Consider the following 15,578-nt stretch of genomic DNA (forward strand, 5'->3'; position numbering starts at 1 on the left):
CAGTGTTCCAAACAACACGACTCCAGATTCTTTCAAAACATATAAAGTTTTAAACGGTTGGTGTGGGGTATTCACGTTATATGTGCTACCTCGGGTTCTCCTATTCTATATACATGTAAGTGCACAAATATTCTCATGGAGGCGTGTTTGACACTTGATGCACTCATGCCCTCCTAAAATGCTAGTCTATTTCCTCATCTCTGCAGGAGAAAAGTCCACTGTGGAGAAAATGTAACTTGTTTAATCCACATTTTTAAAACATCAATCTTCTAGAGAAAAGTTTCACATCCAGTTGCCTAATAGAATTTTTCAACCTTGACCATGACCTGGATGACTTAGAATGAGAATCTTCATGGATATTTTTAAAACAATCTCAAGAAGAGAACAGAACAGTCAAGATGACAGAGGATAAAATAAACTTAAATGGAAATAAGAATTTTTTTTGGCAAGAATAAAGCCTGGGAAGTACCACCTGTGCTGTTTGCTGCTAATAAGGAAGCCAGAAACACAGTAAATGAGAAGGTCGGGTGTAAAGGACACAACTTGATAGTTAAAACATGAAATTTGGAAAAGGAACACAAAAGCTGCTCACCCTTGTCTGTTCAGGATACTGTGTGCTTGCTGCTCGATGAAGAGGTCTCCAGGAGACGCCCCGTGCTTGGGTGAAGACAGAGAATGGTGCCTGCTCAGCTTGGGGGAACTAGGTGGCATTCCAGAGACCGTATAGTCCCTAGCAGGAGCCCTGGGAGATGAGGTGACATCCAAGTACGAGGAGGACTCTGGTTCAGGAGGCGCAGCTCTGCGTTGATTCTCCAGGTTCATCAGCCTCTCTCTCTCTGAGAAGGAGTCTGCTTTGGATAGACCCCTCTCGTACGTGGGGTCGGGGAGGTCGTGCTGTGGTGCCGTGCGAGCAGGCCTTGGGCTCGTGACAGAGGTGCTGGCGTGAGAATTCAGTGGCGGCTCTGACTCTTTACGGGCACGGGTGTAGCGAGCCGAATGGTCCAAGTCTGGCTCATGATCCAAGGAGATGCCGTAGCGTTCAGCCAGTTGACGGCGGCGCTCTGCTTTGTAGCGGGCAATGCGCTCAGCCTTGGACTCCATCACTTGGCCAGTAATGTGGGAGCCTGAACTGTATGAAGCATCTGTGGGGACGGGCGGCTGAGGGTCCGGCCGTCTTGGCTGCTGCTCCAGTGCAGTCAGCTGCATCTCTGGGCTTTCTATTTCATCAACACCAAATCTCTGGACTGTTACTGGAAGACGCAACAAACACAACAACTCATCAGTTTAATATACAACTCAAGAACACCAAGGACAGGGATAACGAGAGTCTTAATACGTCTCACCACCAAAGGGTTCACAGGGGTCATTAGCCCTTGTGTATCGAGGTGTATCCTCCTCTAACAGCCGGTTGGCCACCAAGCTTGGCATAAGTGACGGATGCATGTCGCCCTCTATACCCTCCAACCGCCTGGCGATACGCTCTTTTCTGTGCATAAAAAAAGAAGCAAAAAAAAAGCAACTTAAACATCATGTATAACTATCGTCCATGTAACACAATGAACACACGGTTCATCTCACATTATTACCTGTTCATTTCCAAGTTGCTTCTGCTTGTGGTGATGCCTTCGAAACGTTTTCTTAATTCAGAGACTTGGAAAATAAAGAATAGAAAACAGAAACAAGGACTTTATAATTATTGCTTTCAACAGACAACAGTCTTAATTAAGCACATTATACAATTTTCTTATTAGAATATTAAGAACCCACTGCTGCCCTCATCAATCTGTATAATATTAGCTTCACCTTACAACATTTCGTCGTTATGTCTGGCCGCGAGAGAAGTGTCTATTTTTAGGTGGTACAAATATAGTTGTGTTTTTTAAGTACTTTGAATGTTTTATATAAATAACATCATGACGATGATTTGTTGATAATAGCTCCCAGATTTCTAGTCCTTTGTCATTTTCTCTCTGTGCACAGCATTACAGTACATTATATTAATTGAGATTGAGTTTTACAATTTAAAGGGGAGAAAAAAACAAGCAGGATGTCACAGCTAACACTATAAACAACAGAAATTTAGCAGAAAAGCACTGCATTGCTGATGCATGTAGTGGGTCCCCAGTAGAATATCCCCTCAATGCCTTTTAGTGGGCAACGGTATTGATATGTGTGGTGTGTTCATCAGCAGCAATGTCGTCATCTGCTTGCATTTTCTATTTTTCCTTTTTATCAGGTACAAATTCAGGCAGTAAAAGTTGAGAGTGGAAAATTGGCCTCATAGATGTCACAGCCATGTAACTTCAAAGCCTACCAGCTGCCATTAAGACCCAAGGAAGAAGAAGTGGGTCAGGGGACTGATCTTTTCTGCCAGTTAATCTTGGATAAGCCTCAAAGAATGACTATTTACAGTAGCAAAAGTCTTTTTGTGTGTGTGTGTGTGTTTTTGTGTTTGATGTAGCCTACAACAGCATTGGCAGTATCTAAAGAGTTTTTTTTTATGTTTGACATTTTTAAGTAAAATCACTTAAGAAATTGTTGTCTCACATTTTACGATGCTAAAAAGAAATATCCTGTGTGAACAGGTAAAACTTGGCATGGACAAACTGATTTAATGACATGAATCATCCAGGTGAAGAACCTGCTGGTTCACAAAACCCAGCTGAGATTACGTGTGTTAGAAATTAATAAGAAAGGAGAAACTGTGACCCACCTTTAGGGAGATTTCCCAACAAACTGGCATCGATATCTTTAGTATTTTTTGCTGGGTCGTCTAATTCGTCGTAGGAAAATTCTTTCTGGAAACTGAGAAGGAAAGAAATAGAGTTGTATTAGCAGTGGGAAAGTGAAATTGTTTTGTGGATCAGGTAACTCATCCATGACTGATCATGATGATTCTAAAGGTACATAAAAAAAACAAAACAGGAAGTGTTTTCCAAAGACAACAGTGTGTTCTTGGGATAATCAACTTTTATTTGGAAAAATACCTAAAAACATTCAGATAAACAAAGATTTGATTTTTTTTTGTGTGTATTAGACTGATTAGGCAGCAGATTAAGGCATGGTCATGCAGCTACGTGTTGCATGAATAATGTCTATGACATTTTAAATTAAGTGCATTGGGAAATAAAATCCACATTCACAGGATAATAAATGTGTGGAAAACATTCCTTGTGAATTCATCTGTATTTCTTTCCTGTATTTCTTGTATTTTTTGCTAACTTCAACGTTTACTCGATTACAATGGTGTCTAAGAAAAAAAGGAGAAAAATGCATGTGTCAGCAGATTTTTCCCCCCGCTATGTAATGAATTTAATCTCCCTCTCTTCATTTGTGCCTCGTGGCAATAAATCAGCATTCCCACAAATTCTGACTGGTCAGTGGGCAAAGCATCAGCCCACAGATGATCTCATTTGTTTGTGGGATTTGCATTACCATCTGAACATTAAGTAGAAAATGATGTGTTTGTAGTCTCTTCAAAGACATTCTGGACGTCTGGAGTATTAGTTTATACTCCAAGTGAGCGGGTACTCGCCACGATAGATCTCTTTTCCAACGGTACCCCTCGCCGATGTCAACATGTCACACATGGCATTACTATGGCATCATCATTTTCCAATTATCTTTTACAAGAGCCAAGTTGTTTATTTACACACCACGTCTTTAAGAGAGGAATCTAAATAAGTGTATTCAGGCATTCATTACCTCAAAGCTCTCCTCTGCAGAAATCTGGGATTGCTTTGTTTTATAGGGGGCTCACTCACAAGTCCTGTGGGCAGAAGAGCAGAAAAACATTCAGTCATGTTGCGCTTTAATTCATTAAAAAAACGTATAAGTTCCTTTAGCCTTAGCATTTTAACGACCTTTAACCAGGCATCTTTAGGCAAAGCAGACCTGCAGACAGCCTGTCTGCAGGTCTGAGGCACAGACGCGAGACGATTAATTAAATTGACTTCCTCAGAGAAAATAAATGATGTGGAAAACAATTACTATTAGCCTGGCCGACTGAATCACTCCAAACAAGTGGTGATCCCGGCAGACATAAAAAAACTGACCTTTTAGAAGTGTCAAGTAATTAAAAACAAAAAGTTACATTACATTCCCAAATAGGAAAACCGAAATGGAATTTAACAAGATTTTATAATTGCTTTTTAACTTACAACAATTAAGGTATTGGAAATTAAAATGTAAACTACCATTTACTGATAATTGATATGTCAAACAATTAAGTGACAATTACTTTGTGTTAAGTTAAGAAACAAAATATACATTCAATATATTAATAATGTGATCCTGCCTTCTGACTACAGTCTCACCCTGTTTTGTGTAGTATGTTTTTGTAGCTTCAAGACTGTCTGTCTGAAATACACATTTTTTTACTTCAGACTCATTCTGGTCTTCTGGTCTACAGCCAGAGCAGAATGAGCCTGAAATGCTTCAGTGCGAAGTCATCGGGCAGCATTGATACACCCAACATGAATACAGATCAGAAACAGCATTAGGAGACAGAGAAGCTTTTTTCTATTAGCCAAACCTCACAAACACTGTGGTGCAGTGGTGTCATAAAACGCTGCTAGACACGAGGCTGATCCTAATAAAACACAGTATTTATTAAGTAACAGCCAGAGTCAATAAACAAACAAAAAAAGTGATAAATACCTGTCTACAAAGATATGAAGTCTTGTTACCACCGAAGAAGAATAGCAAAGGGGCTAGGCGTTGATGAGTATTACGCATCATGAGCTGTTCTGAGAGGATTTTAATTTCTGCGAAGCATCTCTTTAGGAATGCTGACGCCTCTTTCACTGATTCACTCCAAACATTTCATGTGTGGTTTAGGTTGCCCTCAGACCTCAGTGTGGTCACAACTAGGGTCAGACACAAACATGTGATCCCATTTCCAACTCCCTTCCTCCAAGTTCACCTCAGGGCCACGTGATGCCCTTCAACACCCCCCGACCCAGAGTTACTCCACCCAAATCCCTTAAAGCTATCACTTGGAAGCTGAAAACACTCAGTGACCCGCTTCACACCAAGACCACGCTTCTAGAAGCATTGGTTAACACTTAGGGTGTTTGGGTTGATGCTTCAAATCCCTTTGACTTAATGAAAACATCATTGGTAGAGAAGAGGTTCGTTTGGAGAAGAAGGCGTGTCCATCTGTGTGGAGGACTCTTCCTGTATTTTTTCAGCTGTGTGAAATACAGCTGGTAAAAACACTGAGCTCATTTCCTTCAGGCTCTGAATTATGATCCAGGTTATCTGAACTTGTGTTTGCTTTTACAACTGACTCGGTGTAAGGTCAACACCGGTGTCATGCATACTTTGAAGTACACAAAATATGAAATAAATTCTGTTTCCGACAGACACCTACTGCAACCAGAACCATATCTGTGTTATATTAAAGAATTTACTCTGAAACATAAACTTCACATTTATCATCTGCGACAGATAGCCACAGCCAAGACATGCTAACGCGCCACAATAATTATTGTGTTCAGGGTTAGTGAAACTATTCATGGATTACATAAATCTTGTTAGCAGCATCTTTATGTAAAACAAATGACCAAATTCCAAACACATTGAAAACTCAAAACTATATGATATATTTGTCATGATTTTACCTTTGTGAAATAACACACTCGTTACAACATTTACAAAATACAAGAAAAATAGCTAACACCTTACTTTTGCTAAATAAATTTGTACAATCCATTATTTAAAAAAATGCTCTATAAAATAAGTATTTTAAATGTTGAATTATTCATTATAATTGCAGGCGTTACTGTGCAAGAGTCATGCTGACATTTTTAGCATTTTACCTGTTTTATTATTTTATTTGTAATCATGTTTGAAAGCACTTCCAAATTGATCACTCTATGATGACTCTGGGCTCCCAGCATGCCGACTCATGCAGGAGTCCAAAAGAAATGTAACGTGTCAATTAAGCTGTACTTTGGCATCATGTCTTTACACGGTATATAAAAGCTAAGAAACTAAAGACGTCCCATGGACGGCTCATATGTCCAAGTTGGGACACAGAATTACCTTTCCCATCCAATTCCTGGGATTACAGCGAGCTGAAAAAGGGAGCGTGTCGTTCTTTAACTGTCTGCATTACATCACACCTCACATGCATGTGTAAACACGCACCTACTCCACTGTGCCGTCTCCGCAGCAGCTGAGACAGAGTTTGAAAGGTTTGCTTTACAAAAGGACACATTTGTGTCGTTATATTCAAACACTAACCTTAACACAAGTAAAATCTACTAAACTTAGAAACAGATGAAACAAAAGAGACATTTAAATTTACTTCCTTTAAAACAAAACAAAAAACTCTGTGCTCATATAAAAGACACCTGTTGTGGACTCCCAGCCAAGAATTGAAATGCCAAAACTCAAACATTCAGCTCTCACTCTGAAACTATTACAGTTAAAAAGTTGGAAATATGGAGCGTTTAAAGAGGAGCATGTGTTGTATAGTATGCTGTTGTGTTGATTTAAAATGATTTGTCTTAGAGGTTGTACACACCTTCACTGGTTTATATATAAATAATAAAACCCTTTTGCACGAGAAGATGATTAGGTAAAATAGATCATTTGTTGTATTGATGTCTGTATCTGGCTCACAATTGTCAATGAGGGGCCTGAAAATGTTGACTTTTTTTGGACCGCACCTGACTGGCAGTCCCAGTTAAAAACAGACCATGATATTAATATGATCACAACTCTGAAATGAACATATCTAAGGGTACAATTGCAGTGAAACCAATCTCTGATAATCTGTGAAGTTGTTATCGCATTATCCCATTTAATGGGCACTCCAACCGCTGCTTAACGCAAGATTGCCTTTGTGCGAATAACTAAACAAAGACAGTGACGCTATGTGGTTCTGTGGATTGCAAGCGAACAGTTATTGGGTTTCTAGACGTCAACAGAAGCCAAAAAAGGACTTCACTCAACCCAGCCTTCAGTCGACTTTAAATATCAAGACAACAGATTTATGCTTTTCATGATGCATTCTGTTAAATGTGGTTATTAGAAGAATTTACAGCCAAACCTAATATTACAAACCCTTACCCTGACTGTTCAGTTGGTGAATTAGCTGCAGTAAGGTTCAAACTTCTGCACCTGATAGAATGTTAGTTTGTTTTTCAAATGCAGACAAGTGATGACTGAACATAAAAACACATGGTTCTTGTGGGTGTTCACTTTCACATGCATGTCAATAACACTAAAAAATATGTCAACACCTGCATTTACTCAAAAAAATCCAAGTCAAAGGTTCTGTGTATTACAGAAATAGCTGCAATCCTAATTGTCAGCCTCACTGCCAAGAGTCCCCTTATCTCTGTAGTGTCCTTGAAGGCAAAGGCTGCAGTGAAAGGACAGCTGATAGAACAGAGGGAGAGTAAGTAGAGACCAGGAGACTCTGCAGTTTGTTGGATGTCAACTTTTTAACAGTTCTATTCATTCACAGACCTTCAACCTGTCCAGGAGCTTCCATTCAGAGTTTTACATTTCAGCATTCCCTAATCAAATAGAGTCCCTTTCTTACCTTGGCTGCAAAAGTTGACATGATTCAGGTAATTCGAGATCCAAGTGTTCCCGTACATTTTGGCAGCAACACCGGTGCAGAGGGTGAGATGAAAAAAAAAAAAGGTGCTGCTGAAAGAATGATGCAGCAACAAAACAAAAAGAAACGTCTGACAGTGATTCAGAGAGTCAGGAAATGTGAGGGAGGCAGAGGAGGAAGGGGAGAAAGAGAGGCAGGTAGAGAGAAGGATAGAGAGGTCCCAGCCGCAGTGACGGAGCAAGCAGAGGTGTTTCTGGTAGGCAAAGAGAGGAGTGGTGAGATGGTAGCTGCAGCTCTGCCCCCTCTCACATCCACTCCTCTCTGGTTCCTCCTAAACCACAAGGCATTAACCACTGCTCACTACGACAACCTGCACAACTTAAAGCTGCTCAACCGGGTTAAGCTTATTTGCAAACTACTGTAGGCTCCATCCCTGCTACAGACAGATGAGTGAGCATGCAACAGAAGGAGCGACAGAGGCACAGAGAGGAAAAGAGAGAAAGAGAGAAAGAGAGAAAGAGAGAGAGAGAGAGAGATTGTTAAATGGGTCCTGGGAGGGTTCTGCCTTCCCCTGGCTCACACACTTGAGTAGAAAGCCAAAAGAAACCGTCGCACAATGTCAGAAAAAAAGGGGAGGTGGTCGGAGTCGAGGGGAGTGGAAATAGAACGAGCAGGAGTAGAAGGGGAAAGTTAAAAATCATTCTCTCGAACAGACGCAAAATTCCAGGCTTCTCTCAGCAGGGACAAAATAAAAGGTTCAGCATGGTGAGAAAGAAAATAGGCTGGAGTGAGGGTGAGAGGGGGTGAGAGAGGGGGAGCAAGAAATTTTAAAAAAATGGAGATTTAATTGTCAGGAAAGGAGTAGCACTCGAATGGCCCTAGAATGTTATGATCCAGGTTATAGTCAAGGGGCAGTTATTACTGTACATTTGCCCCAAATCTGCAGTGGCAATAATTAAGTAGCAGCACTCTGCTGTTTGTTAATGTATATAGTAGAAATATAGTGTATATATTTACAAGCTTCAAACCTTTAAAAAAAGTATTTAGTTGGCTGCAGAGACAACATAAAAAAAAACCTTAAATCTCACCAAACAGTTTCTTGGGCAACCAAAGACTGTGGAGAATAGTACAAAAAAAAAGGAGGAAATCATGTACAGTGTCTGAAGGGGTGTGACTACTTGCTTTTCACTGTATGTGACCATGCAAAACACCAAGGATCATCCACCCAAGATCAACTGCTTCCTCTCCAACCAAGCAGAAAGATTAGATAGAAATATTAAAGTGTTAGTCACGAAACAGCAGCAACGTGATATTAGATAGATAGGGGGAAAGTATTTTGACTGGTTCACAGATACTTACTATGAATACACATAAAAAAATGGTTGTTTTGCATCCTTGTCAAACACAAACAAAGCCTCTGAGTCACGGTGCATGTAAATCCCACTCCTTACAGGAACTGAACCAAAACTAGACAATTAGAAGAAACACACAACACACCTCAGCCATAGATCAGTGTGATGTTGACATGCTTATCATTGCTTTGAGGAGGGGGGGCTGAGCGGGGTGGCAATGGGCCCAACACTTTTTTAGACCCTGCTGGGAGAACAGTACACAGCATCTTATCTTTGTGCAGCATACAGAGTGAGGCTGTCGCTGCCAGTTCCACAGACATTGACATAAAGCAGAACGGTGGATGGAGGCTGTCACAATGGACCGCTTTTTTTTTAACAACGCTTTAAGCACAAAGAGCCCGCTGCTTTTTGTGTTGTGTACCACACATACATGGAAAAGCACAGAATTGCAGCCACGACTTAAAATCAGTTGAATTTATAAAATGCTTGAATCAGGGTTTAAGCACGTGACCATGAATCATGACTCGCAACCATGACTGAATTTTCCCATATTTGGACTAGAGAGATCCACCCAACCACCCAACCACCTAACCATCCATCCATTCATCCATCCTTCACAACAGGCACTGGAACAGTTGATAGGGCTAATCAGCCCTCAGCATTGATGTCAGACTCTGAGCCCTGAACCAAAGAGGTTCATGTCAGTGCTATGTGTCTCTTCAAACAACAATAAACTACAAGCAGCACCAAAATATTAGTTATATTGCAGTATATATTGTAGCTGGATTAAAAATGGCCATTTTCAAAACATGGCAGGTGTTTGATTTTAAACAAAGATTTTGATTAAACCATTCAAAACAGGTGTGATTGAGCAGGGAGTTTTTATTACCGTCTACCCTCTGGCAGTCTGACTTGCACTGCAGTTATTTGTTTCTATGACTCATTGGCAACAAGGGTGACTTCACACCGTTACTGCCTTGTTATTAGCAGCGCTGAGTCTTTTCACTGTGATGTTTGGACAAGACTCTGCTGATCTCTAAACCGATGCAGGACCACCGACTGTTCTCAAAGTCGTAGTTATTGTAACAACGATGCAATTGATGCCTTTGAAAGGCATGAAGACAAATGATACAGAAATGTAATATTACTTTTTGCACTTGGTGCAAAATTATATAAAAACATTTTAATTTGGCTGCATGACTCAAATGTTTTCTTCCATGTTAAATGTATGATTTAATATGAATCTCTCCAGGAGTTTGGAAACTGGGAGTAGATTTGAGTTTCCTCTTCAGGAAGACAGACAAATTTTACCCAATAGACCTACGTTTGCCTGTGTTTACTGGCAGACATCAGTCTGTATGAATAAGAATGAATGCCTCTGGAATTCAACAACCGCCCCATTTTTGTTGTTTTTGAATTTTAAAATGGTGAAATCAACAGAACTCAGAAAAAAATGTGTAACTTACGATAGTTAAATCATTAAGGATTTCAACCCAAATTGGAAGCATTAACAATAACACCCTCTGCACCAAAAATAGGCTTAGGAATGATTTAGGAATGATTTAACTGTGTTAGCGTCAAGTCAAACAGAGACATGAAAGCACGACAAACCAGGGAACTGAAAGAAGAAAACAATCGACCCAGTCAAATTCTGGAGAAACAAAATGTTTGTCCATGATTCTTGTGCATCTGGAATTTCAGGAAGAACTAGAGCAGAGTCAAGGAAGACCAAGCTTAACTAATATAACATGTGGTTCTTTAATGGAAAAAAAAACTTCAACATGTTTATTAAAAAAACTCTCTAGGCTGCAAATAAACAGAAATAGTTTGATAACTGTCTTCAGAAATTCTTTGTTTTTTTAACTTCAGTCGTGGAAACTCTACATCATTTGACAAAAAGCAATAACAAAACAAACAGCAACTCTCAGTAAATATAAGAATATCTTCTTGATCAGTGTTTAAAGAATTTTAAAAATGACTTCAACAGCACTGCGAATCGACCGTGTCTTGGAATAACAGAGCCACACCTCTCCGCTAATCATCCCACGAATGTTTCGTCATCTCCAAAATCAAACTCACATGTGCAGCCAGCCAGTGGGTCATTATTAGATAAACACTTCCACATTTGGACTTTAAATGACCTCGAGCGCTCGGGCAAATTGACAGCTCTGCTCAAAAGGACACAAATAAAAACAACTGCAGAGCCATCCTGCTCGGGAAATCGTTTTGCAAAGAGAGCGACGACGGTGAGATTGTCGGAGAGTTTCAGTGAGACTTGTGTCTCCTTCTCTGGTCTTTTTCATAGCCCTTTTAAAAATAAGGTCCAGATTTATGGTGTCCTCAAGGAAAGATATCGGTCTTTCCAGACGAGAGTGAGGCAGAGAGATACAGCGTCCCTGCAGACACATAACAGACCCGGAGCCAATGCAGCGTGACCATAAATTGTCTTCAGGGAGGGTCTAAGGTAAAGATATTCATATGCACAAGTAACGGCATTTAGTGGAAGGAAAGTCCGAGCCTGGAACAACATGTCCAACGTTGTTTGATGTCTTTCGTGGGATTTCAGTAAACAGACAGTTAGAAATATACTCAGACAAGTTAAAGAAAAAAGGATAACAAGTGAAAATATATTCTATAAATTACAAATAGATTCCAAAAGTAGATAGTATTTGTAAATTCTGTCCTTGGTAGACGTGTGTTTCATTCAAGCCTCAGGTTTAGGTGTGTTTCTATCACATAGCAGCAAAAATGGAAGTATTGTAGTAGTTAGAGGTTTTACCCCTAACACTGTTTGCATCCACCGCAGTAAAAGCCCCATTAGGATTTGCAAATTACCCCTGTGGACTCACAGCTGGAGTCAATCCCACCTTCACAAAGATTGGCCGATACTGAAGCACAGACCTTTTTACTGGGGCTTGCCACCTCCTGAAAATTTTTCCTGTCTGTTTATTCATCCTTCAACACCACAGGATGTACTACGAAAATATTTTTTTAACAAGCAGAATACCAAACTCCCTACCAGAGTACAGACAATGATGTCTGTACAGCTTCATCTGGATTATGACAGTGTTGAATGCATTTGTTTAAATGTCACTGCACATTCATTCTCCTCCGATCGGGAAGTGCCCGATTGATAAAGTGACCTTTGCAGTGTCTGGTCAGACTCCGTATGCATGTGTGGGGAGTGGTGTGAATGTGGTCGGGGGGGTTTCCAACAACTAAAGTTAAGAAATGAATCACTGATTAAAGATTCTTTTCCCATTATCCAATGTTCACTGTATTCCAGCTGACTGACACAGATGTTCCCTGACTAATCTGATCTGGTTTGATGTCTAACGATGGAAAAAACAGAAGCTCAACATTAAGTGAATATTCTTCTTAGCTTCACATAGTGGAGCTAGAACCTGACTTGGAAAAAGACAACACAACAGCAAATACCTTTGCCCCAGGTTCCGTGCATTATCAGATTTTGGATGATAAGTTGAACTGGACTTTTTCCATATCCATGATTATATATATGATTCACTTGCGAGAGAAATGCATTAGTCAATAAGGTACCATCTGTTAATGAATGATCACATGACCCCTGAGGGAAACGACACACCTATAATGATGAGAAATGTCTGGTTGATACAAAAGCCTGGGGGACAGCTCTACACACTCCATTGAAGCTGTGCTTCAGGGTGACACACACACACACAGATACGCAAAAAGAACACATCTGGTTAGGTCAAAAAAAAAATCTCCATCAGTAGAATTCTTCATCGATCTACTTCCCTGCCAAGGAATTCATTTCCATTTACAGGCGTGGGGACGACTTCCCAAGAGCTGTCTTTCTTTTAATATGTGGACATATTAAAACGAGCTGGTGGAAAGCTTGGGACTCTCCAATGACAAGGTGAGGCGAGCCAGCAGGGTGTAGGCTGCCATTGGTGAACTAAACCAAATGTAGCAGTAATGATTCTGGGCCTGGCTGGATTCACCTATTTCCAATAAGTTTCAACTCAGAAAATGAAGTGAGTGCACCGATGTTCAGCCAACGAAGCTGGATTGATTATGTAACCCTAATTTCTTGATGTCCTGCCCCTGAACACAATCCTCAGCTACATCAGTCTGTGTTTTCTTTTAAAAGAAAAAAAAAAACATCCACCCACTCTCCAACCTATGAGTCACTGCACCAACAAAAGGATAAAGCACAGCAGAAGAACTGATGTTTTTTCAAGCACTTTCAGACACCTTGACCTACAGTATTACCTATGACGCTTTTTAAATTATAATGCCATCTCTTGATTGAGTCAACAGCCTTATCTTGACTTTTCATATAAAGTGAAAGTGTCCAGGTCTAGTGATGGAATTACAGCCACAGATGCAGACGCTATCACAGAAGCTAAATTCAGCAGAGCTTCTAAGGGAGGTTAAAAAAACCAAGTCCCAGACACAACGCAGATGCAGTGCATCAAGTCAGTGTCTCAGTAACACAGAGCACTTCCTCTCATCTCCAGCAGGAGATCAGTTGCTGTAGATCTCAGCCAAGCAAATCAGAGCAATTCCCTCGCTGCAGCCTGACACCAAATCAAACGGCTAGGGAAAGTGACAGTGACACACAAAACACACACAGATAGAGCGACTGTCAAACACATCTGAGAAGACTGTGTAAGAATAGACAGTCACAACACTCTCACGGTGACGCTGCACCGCTCCCTCCATGACAGAAATCAGATCAAACTTCTACCAATTAGGTAACTGTGAGGTAGGTAGGTATATTTAGAATAATAGGAAGGATAAAAATAGAAGCATCATCCAAGACATGGTGAATGAATGATGTAAAGTTGAGAATACAAGCCAATGCATTGGAAAGGTCAAATATAAAGGCAAAGAAAACCTTTATATTATATTATTTTTCTGTCGTTGTTCTTTCAAAGTCTTTTTAGTGTCCCTGCTCACAAAGCCTCACAATAATGGTTTGCATTTCAGTTTGAGGGGTAACACGATACCTGTCTCTGCCAAGGTTAATCTGAATCTCCTACTACTTACAAAGAAAGGAATTGCACACTTGTCAACACCATTTCCAAACGGGTTTGACCTCCCACAGTATGTTGATGACATCCTGCTAGTCTCTCCAAACAGGAAAAGTTTTAACCAACCCCCCCTCCACTGCCCACCGTCTCCAAACAGGAAAAGTTTTAACCAACAGGTAAAAAAATCAAGACCAGTTCCTGTTTCAATCGTGTCTTTTTTTCCCCTTGAAACAAATTCAGGTCAAATTTGATCTCTTAAAACCAATAACCCATCTGCAGCTTAAATATTACAGAGTTCTCCAAGAACTGCTTCTTGTCACTATTTAAAAAATGCATTTCACTTATCCATGTACAATCTTTTTTTTTTCCTGAACGTGCAGATCACATTGTTGGTGTATCTAAGGTTAAAGAACCTCTGATTTTTTTTATTGATGGTTTTGTTTCCAGCAGCAAAGACACGTAATCGAAGGGTGTGCTATCCATGCCCCCCCCTCCACTGCCCACCACCTTCTCATTACTCAGCACAAGCTACAGAACTGCTTGCTAACCAAAGTATGACGATTAACTAATTTAAAACCGTCCAGTTTACACAGAAAGCAGAAATGCCGAATGTGTTAAGCGCAAGTTTGTGGAAAAATTGCAAATTCCTGAATTCTGTTCGCAAACCTGCAACACACAGATGAATTATTACAAATTCCTAAAACCATAATATTCTGAAAATCTAACTATATGTGTCACATGCATACGATGATCAACTGTTTCTCTCTGTGTGTGCCTGTGTGTGTGTGTTGCCCTGTTAGGCAGCACTCTATTTCTGTCTTTGTGCCCTGACAGAGTGAGAGCAGGTGCGGCACAATGAGCAACTGTAGTCCAGAGCCACTGAGTCACTAACTAATGAATGAAGCACACGTGAAAGACTTCACCAGCCACAGTTTTGACATCACTTTCAAATGTGTTGTCTCCTTGTCACACAAATGCATATAAACACAATCACATCACTAAAAATATCACATGAACCACTGGCGGTGGATAATGTAATAGGACGGATGAGTTCAAACCTCAGATTGTCACATGAGGTGTGTTGTTCTTCAGGACACACACATTGACAAAATCATTACATAATCAATGACATAATCAATATGTTTCAACGTGATGAAATATCCGATCACCATACTGACCAACATTTCTGTCGATATATCTTCAATATCACTAATCAACCCCAGCATAATTCATTAACTAATGGGAGAAAAACATTGTTATTTATTTAACAAAACAACATGTTTTAAGGCTGAAGCCAAATTTCAATTCACCAACTATCACTGACTTCCACATCCAAATACAAGCAACATACCTCATTGACTCGGCAGACCTTCTCAGAGACCCACTGGGGTTAAAGGTCAAGGTGCTTCAGAATGCTCCAAGTAATTCAAATTATCTCCAGTTTGTTTTGCCGTCTTTATTCTAAACTTCAGCAGAAGGTCAGAGCTCTGGGGGCTCGTTGGACAGACTGGATGACTGAGACATACAGTAAAGATAGACCCACGGGTCCACGGGCCTGTCACCTCCTCCCACCCACTTTCTATCTACAACCAGCCTGAGGCACATGTGTTGTGACTCCATCCGCTGCCCACA

At 40.4% G+C, this 15,578-nt stretch overlaps 1 protein-coding gene across 11 annotated transcripts in view; it reads right to left on the reverse strand.

Annotated features, from left to right (window-relative positions):
- The window catches only part of svila (supervillin a), a 50,882-nt gene that overhangs the window by 27,293 nt on the left and 8,011 nt on the right, over positions 1-15,578 (reverse strand). For 4 of the 11 annotated variants that reach the window (XM_025054447.1, XM_017031691.2, XM_025054448.1 and 1 more), the window contains exons 1-6: positions 7,559-8,066; positions 3,706-3,769; positions 2,714-2,805; positions 1,587-1,650; positions 1,344-1,486; positions 593-1,250 (exon numbers count right to left, since the gene is read on the reverse strand). In XM_025054447.1, coding sequence (XP_024910215.1) covers positions 593-1,250; positions 1,344-1,486; positions 1,587-1,650; positions 2,714-2,805; positions 3,706-3,769; positions 7,559-7,616 — 1,079 coding nt within the window. In that variant the 5' untranslated portion in view covers positions 7,617-8,066. Of the gene's footprint in view, positions 1-592; positions 1,251-1,343; positions 1,487-1,586; positions 1,651-2,713; positions 2,806-3,705; positions 3,770-7,558; positions 8,071-15,297; positions 15,526-15,578 lie in introns of those variants that run through there. The other 7 variants (XM_025054452.1, XM_025054451.1, XM_025054450.1 and 4 more) reach the window with 6 other exon arrangements.

The sequence above is a fragment of the Cynoglossus semilaevis genome, chromosome 3 (genome assembly GCF_000523025.1).
Source record: "Cynoglossus semilaevis isolate Cse_v1.0 chromosome 3, Cse_v1.0, whole genome shotgun sequence".
NCBI classification, from domain to species: domain Eukaryota; kingdom Metazoa; phylum Chordata; class Actinopteri; order Pleuronectiformes; family Cynoglossidae; genus Cynoglossus; species Cynoglossus semilaevis.